We start from the raw sequence: 16,867 nt of genomic DNA on the forward strand, positions 1-16,867 counted from the left end.
GATGCACTGCAGCAACTCCACCAGCTGCACCCAGTTCACAACCTCTATTGCACAACATAGAATTCATGGGAATGCTACCCTGCCTCAGAACTCATTACTTCGCTGTCCAAACAGGTTAAAAATCCTGAAACTCCCATCCCAGCTGCTCAGTGGATGAACCCACGCAAGGTTAATTGCAGGGGTTCAAGAGATTCACCAACATGAAATGAAAGCTAGTATGGGCCAAGAAGCAATAGGTTTGCTTAGCCAGTGACAGCCACATTCTGAGAAAGGATATAGTATAGTTCTGCAGTTCACTGGAGATACGAAGTGTGTGCATTTATTCCCAGAAAACAGTACATGTGAAAACATTGATGTTACAGTGGACAAAGAGTATCCAGCAGACATGTAAATTCACAAAGGACACATGTAAATAGTGGGACTTTACTGAATAACTGTCTTATTCTTGAGACTAAGAAAATGGATAAAGTAATTGGTAACAGCAAAGAACTACTCAATGTTACATGAAATCATTTGCTTAGATATACAAGGTTTGGCAATGCTTTTTGGCCCAGATGTTGTACTGGGCTATCATATCGATGGTCACAGTTGGATCTGTTCCCCTCCTTTTATGACCTCCAACTATGATCCTGCCAGAGTTGGAGAACACCAGATCAGTAATGGTCTACAGGGTAACTGCACATAGATGTATTTAATGACAAAAGAAAATGCATTACATTAGCATTCAGTTTTACATTGTAAAAACCAAAGTTTTTGATGGGATGTTTACCATTAAAGAGAAAAAAATTCAATTGAAGGGATCACAGTAACAATCTTTTACAATTGTTAACTCTTAAAATTTAACCACCTTGTGGTTATACAAGTTTAACCCAGAAACATTAATTTCTACATGATCTGGCATTTTCTATCAATGTGTCAGTTTAGGAAGAAATTCTCATTGTTAACACTCATGCTTGACTATGTTTCACTTGTTAACAGGTCATACTAGGCATCATTTGATTTCACATCTAAATGCCCACTGCACTGATTGTTAAATTCTAATTTAACAGATACCATGAGTAGCCATGTGATCTTCAGCTAAAAAATAAAATCAGTAACACTGTACAGAAAGAGAAGCAATGTGTTAGGCTCAATTAATTGTAATAACTAGTCTGGTGAACTGAAGAAAGCAGTGTCCAAATGACAATAGGCATAGCAGGGACATAGGCAAGAGAAGAAACCAATTAAGTCAGCATTCTCAGTAATGAGGAGACATGACATCCAGCTTCCAACTGCAATTCAAGTTTCATTATAATAATGTGAGAAACAGTAAGACTCCAGCATCAGCCATTCCAAGATAACAAGGTTTAGAGCTGGATGAACACAGCAGGCCAGCTGATGTTTCAGGTCTGGACTCTTCTTCAGAAATGGGGGGAGGGGAAGAAGGCTCTGAAATAGAGAGGGGGGGGTGATGATAGAAAGGTGGATACAGGAGCAGATAGGTGAAGAGAAGACAGACAGGTCAAGGAGGTGGGGACAAAGCCAGTAAAAGGTGAGTGTAGGTAGGGAGTTGGGATGGGGTTTGGTCAGTGAGAGAAGGTTGGGAGGAATGGACAGGTCAAGGTGGGGGAGAGGCTAGTAGGTAGGAAGTGGGTGTGGGGGTTGATCAGTGAGGTGGGAGGAGCAGATAGGTGGGAGAAGAGAGACAGACAGCTCTAGGTGGTGGGAACAGAATGGTCTGGTCTTGGGAGGTGGGCAAGGGTATTATAATGTGCTGTTTCTGAAACTTCAGGAAAGGGAAATCTACAAAGCTTACACATCTTGATGGTCGATGTTTGTTGAGTAGTTAAAAAACTTTAATAGAAAACAATACCTCGAAAACCATGCTCATGGCTAATTACTTTGCTTCAGCAACAATACTATAAAAGCAGTGTTGGTATTTCAAAAAATCTGTCACCTTTGGGACTTGTGGTTATTACGAACTGTCCATTTCCACAGTGCACAAAACTCCTTCGGAGGTGCATTCAAAACAATTTTTTGGTTTTTAAACAGAGCAAGATTAATGGCCAATTACCTAGCAGTAATTACACATTCTGGTGACCATCTGAGATTTTAATCCTTTCACCATAGACAGATTGTCCTTGGTTAAACTCACTCTCTTTGCCTGGATAGGTAGTAATGATTACTATTTGCACCCTCACCTAATGAGGCCATAGTCTGGAATTAGTCCCCTACCCTTCTCCACCCGTCTTATTGAAGAAAAGATGAGATAAGTTCAAAAGTTGGAACATACCCCAACGTATTTCAGAATTTATGAATACAAGTAGATAATAGTCTGTGAAACTTGGTCATAACAGCCACAGAAGAATTTGGAGATCATAAGCATTGAAATTTGGCCATCTTATTCTGCAGAATCTGAGAACGCAAGTGTCTGACTGCAACAGAGTTTCATTCACCAAGTTCTCGGATTTGAGAAGTTGTTGGCCTCCACTACTGATACAAACTTTACTTCGAAAATCAGTTTACTTCCGGTATTTGTAGCTGGTAAATGTTTCCAATCAGCTGTATTTATCATGGTATACTACAACCAAGAATACAAGGGTCTGCAGTTTCTGCTGAGCTGCACTGGGTTTTGGGGTGGCAAGTTGGCCGAACAATGAAATTTGACCTATTGCACTGATTTTGAGAGCAATTTACATTGTATCACCCAAGTTTGAGATCTTTGAACTAAATTTAAAATAAAACACTTCACAGATGGACTACTCACTCAGATTGAATTAACATTGAAACACTATTTAGCTTGTTTTAATGTCTCTTAAATAGCGCTACACTAACTGAGTTTGCATACAAAAGCCAGCATACCAAAAATTAGCATGTGAATTAATAACAAAGTCATACTTTCCCCCCTTCCTATTCTCTCAAGGCATCAACTTCCTGACAAAGCCAATTCCAGTTCCCCTTTCACACCTTGTCCACATTATACATAGGCAGCAGTGGTTAGCACTGCTGCCTCACAGCACCAGGGACCTGGGTTCAACTCCACCCTTGGGTGACTGCGTGTGGAGTTTGCACACATTCTCCCAACATCTGCACGGGTTTCCTCCCGCAGTCCAAGGATGTGCAGGTTAGGTGGATTGTCCAAGCTAAATTGCCTGTAGTGTTCAGGGATGTGTAGGTTAGGTGCATTATAGCAGGAAGGATTTGCGTAGGTATTCTGAGGGTCGGTGTGGACCTGTTGGGCCGAAGGGCTTGTTTCCACACTGGAGATTCTATGATTCTATATAACTAGAGAGACACTTGAAGCATTGCATCCAGGTCAGACTCAGCACATGCCCGAAATCCACATACATTGTCTTCTGAAAGGAAATTTCTTTCAGAGATCAGTAAAAGAAAGCACTTAAGTCAGATATAGCAGTGTGCCCTCAGATGAGAGCAGTTAATTTAGCTGACTCAAAGCAGAGCCTCCAGTAGAGGAGAAGCAACTACACTGAGCTCTTGATATTTAAACTGGTTAATGGCCATTGTATAATTAAACAATTCAAATGTACAAATAAAAGGAACATTAAGACTTGCTTACCTCCTAAGGAATACATCACATGCACAAGGCTCATGAACTGTCAGAGTATGAAGTTCAAGGCAAAGGGGGCATTGATAGGTTATGGAAATATGAAATGCTAGAATAGTCTTGTAATTACAAGACTGAGGACTTAGGGTGCCAGACATTTTAGGCTCATATTCAAGCTTATGCCTCCCAAAAATCAAATCTGGCCTATAGAGGAAATGTTAAAAATACATCAGAAAAGATTTCAGTCCATTCAACAGTGCATGAAAATTTTAGAACACCAATACCATTGTGACAATATTTTGCATGGCAATTTTAATTATTCTAATTCAGATCTTCCCAATACCAATTTTCCACAATCTGTTTTGGTTGGATTAACTTTAAATCCAGACAAAATAATATTTTATACAGACCTCTAATGTGTTAACATTATGCATTTCAGGCAAAGTGTGTTTGATTAACATTCAAAACAAACTTCTGGAGTAAATAACATTGGTTTTAATTAAGGAACATAAACAAAGTTGTTGGAAAAGAAGGTCTGGCAGCATCTCCAAAGGGAAAATACACAGTTAACATTTCAGGTCCGGTGACCCTTCATCAGGAGGAAGTTTCAAATCACTTCAATATATCCAGTTGTTTGGGGGTGGGCTTCTTTTTGCTCAGAATCCTCAAACTATTTCAATTTCTTCCAAAACAGGTTTATTATTTCTTTATTCCTTCTCTCCAGATGCCTGTGGTTCAAATTCCAGCTCTCTTCTCAAACTCACACTAAGTGGAATCTCGTTTGTTATCAGGCATACATAGTGGTCTCACTGAACCAAGGTGGCTCACAACCCTCAGGCAATCTTTGGGCATCCCCACACAGTAACAGTCAGTTGTCAATTGGTGGCCATGTTTCCTTCTAATGCATAACAATTTTTAAAATTATACACCTGCTTCAAGGACTGTATGCTATATAACCACAACAGATGGAATGTGACTATTTTCTAGCTCCCTAAAATATAGCACTGTCTGTAAATCAATAATCTTGCTACCCAAAGGGAAAAAAACGTTTGTTTCAAAACATTTGTTAGTGAATTCCTAATTAAAAATTCAAAGAATTTAAGCTTATTGATGTGTACTAGGAAGCTTTACAGCAACCTTATTCTTTGTTTAGAATATTTAAGTCATGCCTAAAGTTGCAATTTAAACTAAATTCTGTTCCATTAAATTTATATTACAATATAATCACTTGATAGCATAAAAATGGTTGGCTTATTTAACCACTCTAAGGTAGTAACTTAGGTAAATCTGTCAGATAGTTGCTGTCAAAGCTGTATGTCCTCTCCTCAAAGCAACCTAATGTAAATTAGTGCTGAATTCAGGCTGATACTCAAAACTGGAAATATTACAGAAGTAAATGAATACTGGCATGGAACTCAGCCACTTTCTTCGAGATGTTTTATTGCACAAAATGAAAAATGTAAGCGTTTAAGACATCAGGACCAGCACCCAGACAATTTTATTTTCTCTTCAGTGGCTTCACTTAAACTCAGATTTTCCCAAGGGAAACAATGCAAACTATTAATTTCATGTTTAAAATTAAAGTGTATTATAGATCAGACTCTCTAATGTGAAAGCAGGCCATCGAGCCCATAAAGTTCACATCGACTCTCTGAAGAGCATCTCACCCAGACCAGTACCATACTGCTGCATTTCCCATGGCTAATGCACCTAGCCTGCATATCCCTGGACACTGGGCAATTTAGCATCGCAAATCCACTTAATGAGAAAAACAAATTGTTCTTATAGAGCACCTTCCAGGCAATAGTTCATAACACCTAACACTAGTTTTTATTTAGGTAAAATATGCATTCATAAAAAGATATGGCCTAATTCTGCTCCCATTCAATCGTGAGATGTTTCTCAACCCCATTCATCTGCCTTCTCCCCATAACCTTGGATTCTTTAAAGGGGATCAGCCTTAAAGACTTTCGGTGGCTCAGCCACCATGACACTCAAGCATGGAGTTTCAGTTTCACAGATTCACCACCTTCTGGTTCAAGAAATTCCTTCTCACCTTTGTTCTGTACCTTCACAGAGGCTACGCACACAGGTCCTAGTCTCTCCTCCTAGGAGGAGATCTTCTCCACATCCACCTCTTCAGTCCTCAGTTTCTATAAGTTTTAATCAGATTTCCCCCTCCCCACTCTTATCCTTTTCAATTAAGTAAGACCCAGAATTTTCAACCAATCCTCATTAGAAGGTCCATCGCTCAGCTTATTCTCGTAAACTCCCTCAGGACCCTCAATGTCAGTACATCCTTCTTCAGACATTAGGTCCCAAAACTGCTCAATATTCTCAATGCACTTCACGCAACATCTAGATTCCACAAAAACATTTTATAGCCTTTAAAGCACCACAGCCAGGTTTAGTTCTAATGTAATAAGTCTAATGCTGTCATATCAAAATCTCCTTATGGGACTGTTAATTGTTCAGTAAACGTATGCAATACTGTGGCAGTACCAGAAAAATTGCAAGTTCAGCTTGTGATCTGTGCTAAACCAGGGCAGCACTGCCAAGATCTTCTTTACATAGTACTTTTCACAACTGGACAATACAGTACAATTTCAGATATGCGGAAAGAGAAATTGTCAGAAATGGTTGAACAGATGAAGTCTTAAGAGCACACAGCAAGGCAACTAGGTAGAGAACTGGGTGCAGAATTGTAAATTGCAGGCAGATACACCTCTTGAGCATACTGGCAGAACAAAAGACCACCAATTCCGAAGTGAAAGGAGTGAAACAACATCCAGAATTGCAACTGAAGTTGAAAATTTTGGATCATAAGAAATCATTGAAATACAGTGGAATGAGGCAGAGAAACAGACAGGCACAAAAGTGAAAGAAACAGACTGCAAATAAAGACTGTCAACAAAAGGATTACATTGGGGCATGACAGAAGATGTGAACAAACAAAATAGCACGTTCTTAAACGGAGACAGTAAAGGACAGCCGATGCTCAAAAGCTAGAGTCAATAAACGTGGAGCTGAAAAAGTACAGGTCAGACAGCATCCAAGGAGCAGGAAAGTCAATGTTTCGAGCCAAAACATTGACTTTTCCGCCACAGGTTCCTAAATATGTTCATAAAATGTTGTGGAAGGTTCATGCTTAAGGTGGGGGAACTGGCCAACTCTAGGTTAGATGACGAGGACAATGGATTCCAGACATCAGCAGAAAAGGACAGATGAGTACAAAAGCAAACTGGAGATAGCAGAACAATAACAGCCCCAGTTCCAAATTCTACATGAGACCATGGGTGACATGAAGGCAACAGCTGTGTCCTCAGCCTTCCAAGTATTCAGTTACAAGAAAGATTTGGTTCATTCTTGTTCTAATTTTTTGTCCCATATCTGATCAGATAATTTTCTGAAGATGGCGAGGCGCAGATAATCAACATTTGGAAACTGGCCTGTGGTTCAAGAAAAATCACTGGGGAGGCAATAGTTAGCTAAAAGAATCAAAGATAGGCCTAAGAAATACATTGATGATAAATGTGAACAACAGCTATGGGATGCCCAGAATGATGTCAAAATATGGGCAACAGAAGAGAGCATGCTCATTTGTAAGTCAGGTTATCATTTCAAATTTCATTCCAAAGACCCGAATGAAATCCAGACCAATCAGTCCAGTACTGAATGCATTCTGTATGATTGGAAGTGTAGTCTTTTCAGTGAGACATTAAACTAAAGACTCTTTACCTGCTCAGGTAGTTTTTTTTTAATGATAGGGATCAGGTGATGTTGCAAAGGCTAGCATTTACTGCACATCTAATTCCATCCTTGGAAAACAACAAAAAGCTTTCATTACAACTGAAGGAAGTTAAAGACGACACCCCAATTACTGTATGCTTGCAGTCACATATAGGACCGGGTATGAACGACAGACCTACTTTAAGATGGGCTTAAGACAATCCAGCAATTTCAGTCACCATTAATGATACAAGTTCTCTTTTTAAAAAGACTGAAAGTTGTTCTAAATCAGTCCTCTGCCACAATTGAAGTTTTTTTTCAAAATAATTAAATCTGTAACTCCAGATTTATTTTAATTAGTTGGATTTAAATTGCCTAGTGATTCTTATGACTGCTTGGAGCAAAGCAAAACTTGCAATTGGCATTGCCTTTCCTATATTAAAGTGGATTGTTCCTCTAAAGTACTTAATTTCACATTAAATACTTTAGGATAAGCTGAGGTTGTTAAAGGCTGAGACTTAAGTGCAATGTTTTATTTTGAAAAAGATGAAACAGAAGGAGTAAGACATGTCCCAACAAGTGGAGCGAGGGCAAAAGTCATGTTAGGATTTTCACATACGCTATGCTGTAACAATCTGTGACAGGACAAGAATCAAATCGCAAACTAAGGATTAGACTGGATGAACTTAATTATGAAGGTTACTGCACTGAACAGTAATGCACTCCCATAATGCCAAAACAGTAGAGTCAGTGATGGGTCATACACAAACAGAACTTTCGGTCTAACCAGATCATCCAATCACAATCCCGAACTAAACTAGTCTCACCTGCTGCACGAGTCCCCTTTCCCTCTACATTTATTATTCGTGTACTTACCTAGATGTCTTTTAAAGATTTTAAACTGTACCTGCATCCACCACTTCCTCAGGGATTTTAATTTCACACATGAAGAAATGTGTAAACAAACCGCTTCATGTCTTTAAAAATCTTTCACCTCTCCCCTTAAAAACATGCTCCCATTCCTAGGGAATGCACCTGCCATTCATTTATTTGTACACTTCCATTTTATAAGCCTCTATAAAAAGGTCACCCCATCACCTTCTACACTCCAGTGAAGGAAGTAGTCTTGAATCATTCCAGGAGGATGAAAGAGCAGGGGAGGGGAAGAATATATTGTAGGCAAGAGAGTTAACCTGATGCAGGGACAAGAAAAAACCTTAAAAAGTGAACACTAGAAGGAAAAGATGCAATAGGTAAGTTAGTGCTAGAATCCAAACATTGCACACAATGGGACAGACAGTTCGTTTATAAAGAAGTTGGTCTGCATCCTGTGATTACTTCCCCATTGTAAAACACCACCATCTATTCATGGCTAACAGCAGTGAAGAAATAGAACTGAAGTTTACAATTAAGAACAGTCAATGGATGATTAACATTTGCCTTTCGTTGAAGCTACTGGAGGGGGGGGGGGGGGGGGGGGAGAGAAACCAAATGCATCATACACAGGTCACAAATGTCTGATTAGTGAAGCCTCACTCCAGGTTTCATGAGGTGGTCAACATGTAGCAGGGTACTTACCACTGGACTGTGTGACCGCAGCTCAAATGATCCTAATTCTTTGCTCCACAGAGAAAACGGGCTCAGGCTCTCACAACAGGTTACTCCATTAAGCAGAGATTCAACTGCCAGCTCTCAATACCAGAGATTGATATCCAGTCAAGATCTGATGATTTTGATTAGCCCACCATGTACTAGCCCACTTGAAAGAAGAGTCTCAAGTGCGAATCCCACAGTGGCTCAGTGGTTCACACTGCAGCCTCTCAGCAACAGGGACCCGGGTTTGATTCCAGCCTCGGTAATTGTGCAAACTCCACACATTCTCCATGTCTGCAAGGGTTTCCTCCGGGTGCTCTGGTTTCCACCCAGTCCAAAGATGTGCAAGCTAGGTGGATTGGCTGCTAAATTGCCTGTAGTGTTCAGGGGTGTGTGGGGTATAGGGCAATGGATCTGGGTGGGATGCTCCAAGGGGCAGTGTGGACTTGTTGGGCTGAAGGGCCTATTTCCACACTGTAGGGAATCTAATCTAAAAACAAGATTTGTTTCTCAGTGTATTCCTATCATTGTAGGTTCTGCAAATTGCCCTATAAATTTGGCCTCATTGAAACAAGATTCTGAAGGGGCTTGATGGTCTGTACACCGAGAAGTTGTTTCTCTTCACTGTGTAAGTGTGGTGGTGGGAGAAATTGAGGGCAAAGTCAGTTTGGAATGAGATAAGCAGAGAGGTTTTTTAAAAAGGGCCATAAATATTGGACATTCTCATCCAGTGAATTGTGGATGCTTTATTGTTGACACTCAAGGCCAAGACACTTGTTCTTTCAAGGCAGTAAGGGTTTGGGGAATGAATGAGGAAAAAAGGGAAAACTTAGGTAGATGATCCATCATGAAAGTACTGAATGGCATAGCAGGATATTTTGGGAAGGCAGCAATAGGAAACTGTCTCAACTACTCAAATAAGTAACAAGATTGGAGTTCAGATCTGCCCTATGGAACAGGCAGACAAATTTAAACTTCCGTGTGTTTGGCATTTCCATGTGAATTATATCCAGAATGCTCAGTGACCAGAAGTCACATGCAGGTTATCAAATTTTCAAAGTTCCATATTTTCTTTTAAAAAGACGACCAAAATGTCCCACCCTCTAATCATTAATCTGCCTGACAGATCAATCCCCAATTGAAAATGTTTTTCCACATTTTCCTTACCATGTGTTTTTTTTTAAAAAAGAGCATTTACCAAAGTGTGAGTAGAACCAAAGATAAACAGAACCTGCCTCTCCTCAACTGGTAATGTTTCAGCACATTTGTAGACTTGAACTCAGTATCTTAACATGAACTTTCTACTCCCAGCCTTATCAATACCAAAACGGAAGCCAGTCAATTGGAGAATGTCAGGATTTCAGAATATAAAAAACATTTAAAAGTTTCTCATATAAACATGCTTATGTATATCTCAGAGAAACAGGGTGTGCTCACTTACTAAAGTTCCCAGATGGTTAAAATGATAGTGCTAATAGTAAAAGTAATTTCAGACTTGCAAGGTAAACTGGACAGACTGTAAACTCAATTTTTTTTATTGTGAAAAAGTATACAATTATCCTTGATTAGTTGAATACATTATGCAGCTTTGGAGCTACATGTGTACATATCAAATACGTCCCCCTTACACAGTTTACACACAATTCACTTAGTATCAGCCATTTGTGTACAAATCAAATACTCCCCCTTACACATTAAATTCATGCGCATGTTAAAAGGCATATCCTCCATAATCTCTGTTCCTGCTTCTATTGCTAACACCGTAATCTCCCCTGTAGGGTCCAGCATATTTTTCCATACCACCCCCTCCTCTCATAGGACCATAGTTGGACTGCTCAGGGGAATAACTCCCAAAGTTGTCATACATGTCATCGAAATTTTCATTATTGTATCCTCTTTCTCCTCCACCATAGCTCCCAAAGCCATAATCCCGAATTCGATCACCATAGCTGCCGCCTGAGAAAGAACGGTCACGCCGAGGATACCCCCCATCACCATAACCACCATAGACGTCGCCTCGATTTCCTCTATCATTGTAGTAGCCGCCTCCGCCGCCGCCATACCCGGCCGCGTTTCCAAAATTGCCATTACTCCGACCGTTTCTCTGGCTAAAGTTGCCAGCTCGGCCTCGAGGTCTAGTTGCGCTCTGCATCTCCTCCTTCGACAAACCTTTCTTGACTTCACACCGGTAGCCATTAATCATGTGGTACTTCTGTATAACCGCTTTATCAACAGAATCATGGTCATCGAAGTACACAAAGGCAAAGCCTCTTTTCTTGCCAGTCTCTCGGTCACAGATCACATCTACTTTCTCAATCATACCATAGTCTGAGAAGTAGCTTTGTAAATCATTCTCGCCAAGGTTCTCTTTTATACCGCCAACAAAGATCTTCTTTACCTTCATGTTGAAGCCAGGTTTGTTGGAGTCTTCCCTTGGCACAGCTCGTTTCAGATCCACCGTGCGGCCATCTAAGACATGAGGCCTAGCAGCCATTGCAGCATCCGCCTCGCTCGGCGAAGAATATGTGACAAAGCCGAAGCCTCGGGGGCGCCGGGTGATCGTATCTTGTACGACAACACAGTCAGTTAGCTTGCCCCACTTCTCAAAATGGTTCCGCAGGTTCCCTTCTACCGTTTCAAAGCTGAGCCCGCCAACAAATAGCTTACAGAGCTGTTCCCTCGCCATGTTGCAACAACCGCTTTCACTTCACACTGCGGGAGACTGACTGCCTGCCTAATGAGCGCCTTATATAGCGGGGTGGGAGGGGGCGGGGCTACACCTCCGCTCCGCCGTCCTGATTGGCCCGCCTCTGGCTGCTAGGTAACCTCAGCCCCATTCTGTGCTGCAGTTGAGGAGCCCTGTCTGTTCCATTGTCCTCCAGAGAGACATGGAGTGATCACCTCAAGCTGCAAGCTTCAACCACTGCTCACCCCAATAAGAAACACATCCTTTGTATATAATAGGAGGCAGAAACGCTCAGGCTTAAGTTTTGCTATGCAATATGTTGTAAACTGGCCCTGACTCAACTTGGAGCTTACCTTGCGTGAATCTATGCAAAGACGTCAGATGGAAGTTTTACAAACTGATGTGTACGTCCTTTTGTTAAATTAATAATCCAGAGATTCAGATTAACATCGAGTCCAGGGTCTGCATCCACCAGGCGAGCTGATCCAAGTTTTATTTAGTAAACTTGAACATTTCAGTTTTAAATAACAAAATTTTGTTAATATCATTCTATTGTCTTTTAGGGAAAGGAAATCATCTGATATGACCTTCATGTGGCGACAGCACCAGAGTAAGCAATCAATCAACCATTAACTGTCTTGAAAACCAGTTTCATCAACCACCTCAGGTCTCAAATAAAACCAAGATCCAAAAACATCCCCCCCACCCAAAACACAGACCTAGACAAGAAAATAACCAGGGAAAGAAGCAAGGTCTATTAGATACCAAAAAGTGGCAGTGTATGAAACTACAAGATATAACTGCATCCATATTCCAAGCACTCAAAACTGCAACATAGAGTACAATAGCAGGTACAGAAGTCAGTGAGGGGCATTGTGATATACTCAAACAGGTACACATAGCTTGGAAGTAGATAAATGGCTCCAGTTTGAAATGGATACAACCCAGCCAGCTGTGGAGGAAAGGGAGATTACACTGGCTTCAACATTTTTGAAACCCTGTCACCACAGGAAAGGTTGCTGGGGGACTGGAGAACAGCTAATATGTTAATATTACTCCAGGGTGGTAGGAAAAAAAAACATGAAACTACATGGTAGCAAGTCCAATGGTGATAGAGAAGCAACCAACCAGAATTAACCTCCATTTACAGGCATGGAATAAGTACAATCAGCATCCTTGTTTCTTTTTCAGGGAGCTATAACAATTTGATTAAATCTTCAAGACTCAAACAACCAAGACATTCAACAAGTATTCAAAATCAGCACTTGAAATCCTGTAGCATAGATGGTAACCATGTAAAAGATGCACTGTAGTAACTCAAGACTTCAACAGCACCTTCTACCTCTAGCAACTGGAAGGTCTAGAGCAAATATGTTAGAATATTTCTACAAAACACAAGTTCCCCTGCAAGCTATTCAGCATCCCTACACAGAACAATACTTTATTCCTTCACTCTGGGTAAAAATCCTGGAATTGTTTTCCTAACAGGACTGTGGGAGTTTCTACACCAAGGAGTGCAACAGATTACTATCACTTCAGGTATTTGGAGAGGTCTAACGAATGCTGGCCTAGCCAGTGACATCCACATTCCAGGAGGAAGTAAACAAAACAGTTGTAGATAATAAGGAACCAGTAGAGGTCTTATAGTGAAGACCTCCAGAAGGCATTCTGTAAAATGTGACTTTAAAAAGGGTATTTGGGGAAAAAACAATGCAAGGGCATAATTGGCTGGGATAACATTAGTCAGCCAGGATATAGTGCACATAAAGTGGGTCACTGGAATTGACAAGATGCAACGAGTGGTATACACAAGAATCAGTGCTTGTGTCTGAATTTACTACAATTTCCCTAATTGTAGATGAACGGACTGAAGACAAATTGATAAATTTGCTGATGACAAGGAAATGTGGGCAAGTAAGCCACAAAGATAATTATAAAAGGAGTACACTTAGATTAGGAGTCTGGGCAAAGATCTGGCCAACAGTAAAATATGGGAAAGTGTAATATAGTCCCTTTCACTGTAGGGGGGAAAGCAGACTGTATAAGGTGGAGACTGCAGAAGAACCTGGTTATGCTTCTGCATGAATCCAAAAAAGTTATACAGGCATAGCAAATAGGGGATTGGGGAGAACTCCTCTAGGGAGTATTGTCTCCAGTATTAATTTCCCTTTTCAAAAGGGAAATAAACACTGGCAGTAACCCAAATCTTCTCAACTCATCTCAGTTGATTGGTTTATGAAAGGCTGGATAGACTAGTCTTGTCTCTGTTGGAGTTCAGAAAAGTAGGTGGTGAGTGGATTGAAGATCCTGAGGGTGGATGTTCCAGATTTTCTCAGAGATAACCAAGGAGTCACTGCTAATAAATAAAAAAGGTCACCCATTTATGACAGGCAAAAAAGACAGGCCCTCTCAGGTAAGTCATCTTTGGAATTTTTCAAGCAGCATAAAAGCAGAATCTTTGATGCTTAAAAAGCAAACAGGTAAAAATGGTCAGAGTTAGACAAGAAAGCCAAATGGAGGTTAAGAATCAGATTAGCCAGTGTTACTGAATGGCTGTGTTTCATTAACCTACTCCTGCTTCTAACTTATGTTCCTTCTGACATCAAACCTTCAAAGTGTCACTTATGCTATAATGTCCCATCCAACACTCCTTTTGACTGAACAATCTGGTCTTTGCAAAAGCCTCAGCTCCACCTCATGTTCAAATCTCAATGCATTAAGCAAGCCATGACACTGGGCTCATCTGCTTGTCACTTACACCTCAACATGAATTTCATAGAAACATGGGAAATAGGGAGGAAGAAAGAGGCCATTCAACCCAATGGAGCCCACTCTGCCATTCAGCATGATCACTACTGACTGTTCACCATAATTCCACTATCTGTATTTCCTTCAACTTAGGGCTAGAAATCCATTCATTTCGAAGGGGAGAGTCTGGGCCACTGCAGCCTTTTTTGGTGGAGAATGCCACTGATTCACCACCCTTAACAAAGGCATTTGTATCTTCAAAGTGGTTGGAGATCCCTGTCTCGTTCTGAAACCTGGGTCAGGGAAATCATGCTACTTTGTTAGCATTAGGCTTCAGTGCAATCCCTGTGCATTCTCCAAACTCTAGCGAATACAGGCCCAATTACCAATCTCTCCTCATACACCAAACCTACCATACCAGAATCAATCTGATGAACTTCCTTTGCACTTCCAATATGGCAAGTATTATTTGCCCCTTGATAAAGCGATCAAAAGTGCACTCTACTTAAAACCATAACATGTAAGAAAAGAATTAAGCCAGCCAATTAATGCTAGTCTACCATTCAACCATAACTACATTTCTTAACACCACACTCATCTTTTCCCTGTAACCCTCAAACCTTTTATCATTCAAGAACCTGCCTTAAATACACTACATGCCTTGGCCTCCCCAGCCTTCTACAGCAATGGGTACCACCTTCTGCCTTAAGGTGGTTCTTCAGTTTTGAACAGCCATGCCTTCACACTAAGGCTGCACCTTTGGGTAGTAATCTCATGTGTGGAAACATCTTCAATTTCCATTTTATCCAAACCTGTCAGCATTCTGTTTGAAATCAGATATCCCCCCTCATCCCTCAACTCCATTGAGGACAGACCCTGAGCCATCAACTGCTCCTCATGATAAGCCCATCATCCCCAGGATGATTCTCAAACCTTCTCTTCAATGCCAGCACATCCTTGATTATAGGGCCCAAAACAGCTCAATATTCCAAATGGTCCCAGTGTGGTCCTACCAAGGCCTTATACAGCTGCAGTACTTCTATCTCACTCCTGTAATGAAATCCTCTGGCAATGAAGGTGAACATACCATTTGCCTTCTAACAAACATCTGCATGCTTGATTTCAGCGATTCTAGCACAAGGGTACTTAAGTCGGTCTGTACATCAACATTCTCATTTAATTAGCATGGAAATAAACTTGCCATTCTACTTTTTTGTACTCAAAAACAGGCAACTTTACATTTACTCATTAGACTGCAGCCACATTTTGTCTACTCGATTGGTCTAAGTCATATTGAAGTATCTGTGTCCTCAAAACTCATACTACCTAGTTGTCATCAGCAAGCTTGACAATTGTTAGTTTGTGCAGCTGGATCCAAACCCTGATCCTAGAGGTATCCCACTCAACATTGTTTTCAGAGTGAAAGGCAACCCATTATTCCTTCCATTTCCTGCCTGCTAACCAGTTCTCAAAAAAAACCAATACTAGCATATTATCCCTAATCCCATGCGCCAAACAGATTGGTATGCAAATCTGAGCAGTGCCATCAATTGCTTTCTAAGTCCAAATACATTACATCCACTGGCTCATTTTCATATTCTATTAATTAGAACTTCAAAAACTCCCATAGGTTTATCATACATTCTCTCTCAAATGTGCAACCTAAACAAACAATACCAAGATTAGAAGGATGTGATAACATGTCACTAAAAAGGACAAGTATTCTGCCTGATACTGAGGTTATGGTGATTGGTCCATAATTCCCAATTTTCTCCCTCAATTCTTTATATAACAGTTTACATTTGCCAAAATCCAATCCAAGACTGTTCCAGAATCTGCAGGACTTGGGACAAGAACCAAAATTTCCAGTGTCACGCCACCACCCACCCCCCCTCCCACCTCCAAAGTAACCTGGCACTTAGATTATCAAGCTCTGGCACTATCACTTGTATCCTTACATACAGATGAGGAAGGACACCACTTTGATTGGGACAACACATCCATACTAGGACAAGCCAGAGACACGCACGAGAATTCCTAGAAGCATGGCATTCCAACCGGAACTCCATCAACAAACACATTGGCTCCAAATCAATCTACCATCCCCTGAGAAAAAGAACAGGAAATGACATCACCAACCCAAGGAAACCTAACCAGATAAATAGAAGGCAGGACATAACACCAGCACTTCACCAGAGGCTCACTGATGATGTTACCTAGAATGGTGACGAAACATCTGAAAACAAACCTTCCAGCTCAGCAAGCAAACTCACATCCAGAAGCTCTGGCAACTTGAGCTTTCAGGCACATTTTTTCTTCCATCACTATTTTTTGGAAATAGTTGCTTTTCTTCAATTTCTCCTTCCCACTAGACCCTTGCTTGGTTAACATTTAGAGCCAGTCATATAGCATCAAAACAAATCTTTTGACTCAATTTGTCCATGCCAACCATATCACCTAAACTGAGCAGATCCCATTTGCCAGTGTTTGGTTCATACCCCTCTAAACCTTTCCCATCCATGTACCTGTCCAAATGTCTTTTAAAATGTTTAGCTGTACCTGTCTCC

At 40.8% G+C, this 16,867-nt stretch overlaps 1 protein-coding gene across 1 annotated transcript; it reads right to left on the reverse strand.

Moving 5' to 3' along the window:
* Positions 1-10,380: 10,380 nt before the first annotated feature.
* On the reverse strand, positions 10,381-11,616 carry LOC125458508 (heterogeneous nuclear ribonucleoprotein A3-like). The gene has a single exon (XM_048543831.2). The coding sequence runs from the start codon at positions 11,550-11,552 to the stop codon at positions 10,578-10,580; it is 975 nt and encodes a 324-aa protein (XP_048399788.1). The 5' UTR covers positions 11,553-11,616; the 3' UTR covers positions 10,381-10,577.
* Between the last annotated feature and the right edge of the window lie 5,251 nt (positions 11,617-16,867).

This window comes from Stegostoma tigrinum, chromosome 13 (assembly GCF_030684315.1).
Source record: "Stegostoma tigrinum isolate sSteTig4 chromosome 13, sSteTig4.hap1, whole genome shotgun sequence".
Classification (NCBI taxonomy): Eukaryota; Metazoa; Chordata; class Chondrichthyes; order Orectolobiformes; family Stegostomatidae; genus Stegostoma; species Stegostoma tigrinum.

Coding starts and splice junctions, on each gene's coding strand:
- LOC125458508 (XM_048543831.2), bottom strand. CDS start 11,552: ATGGCGAGGGAACAGCTCTGTAAGCTATTTGTTGGCGGGCTCAGCTTT.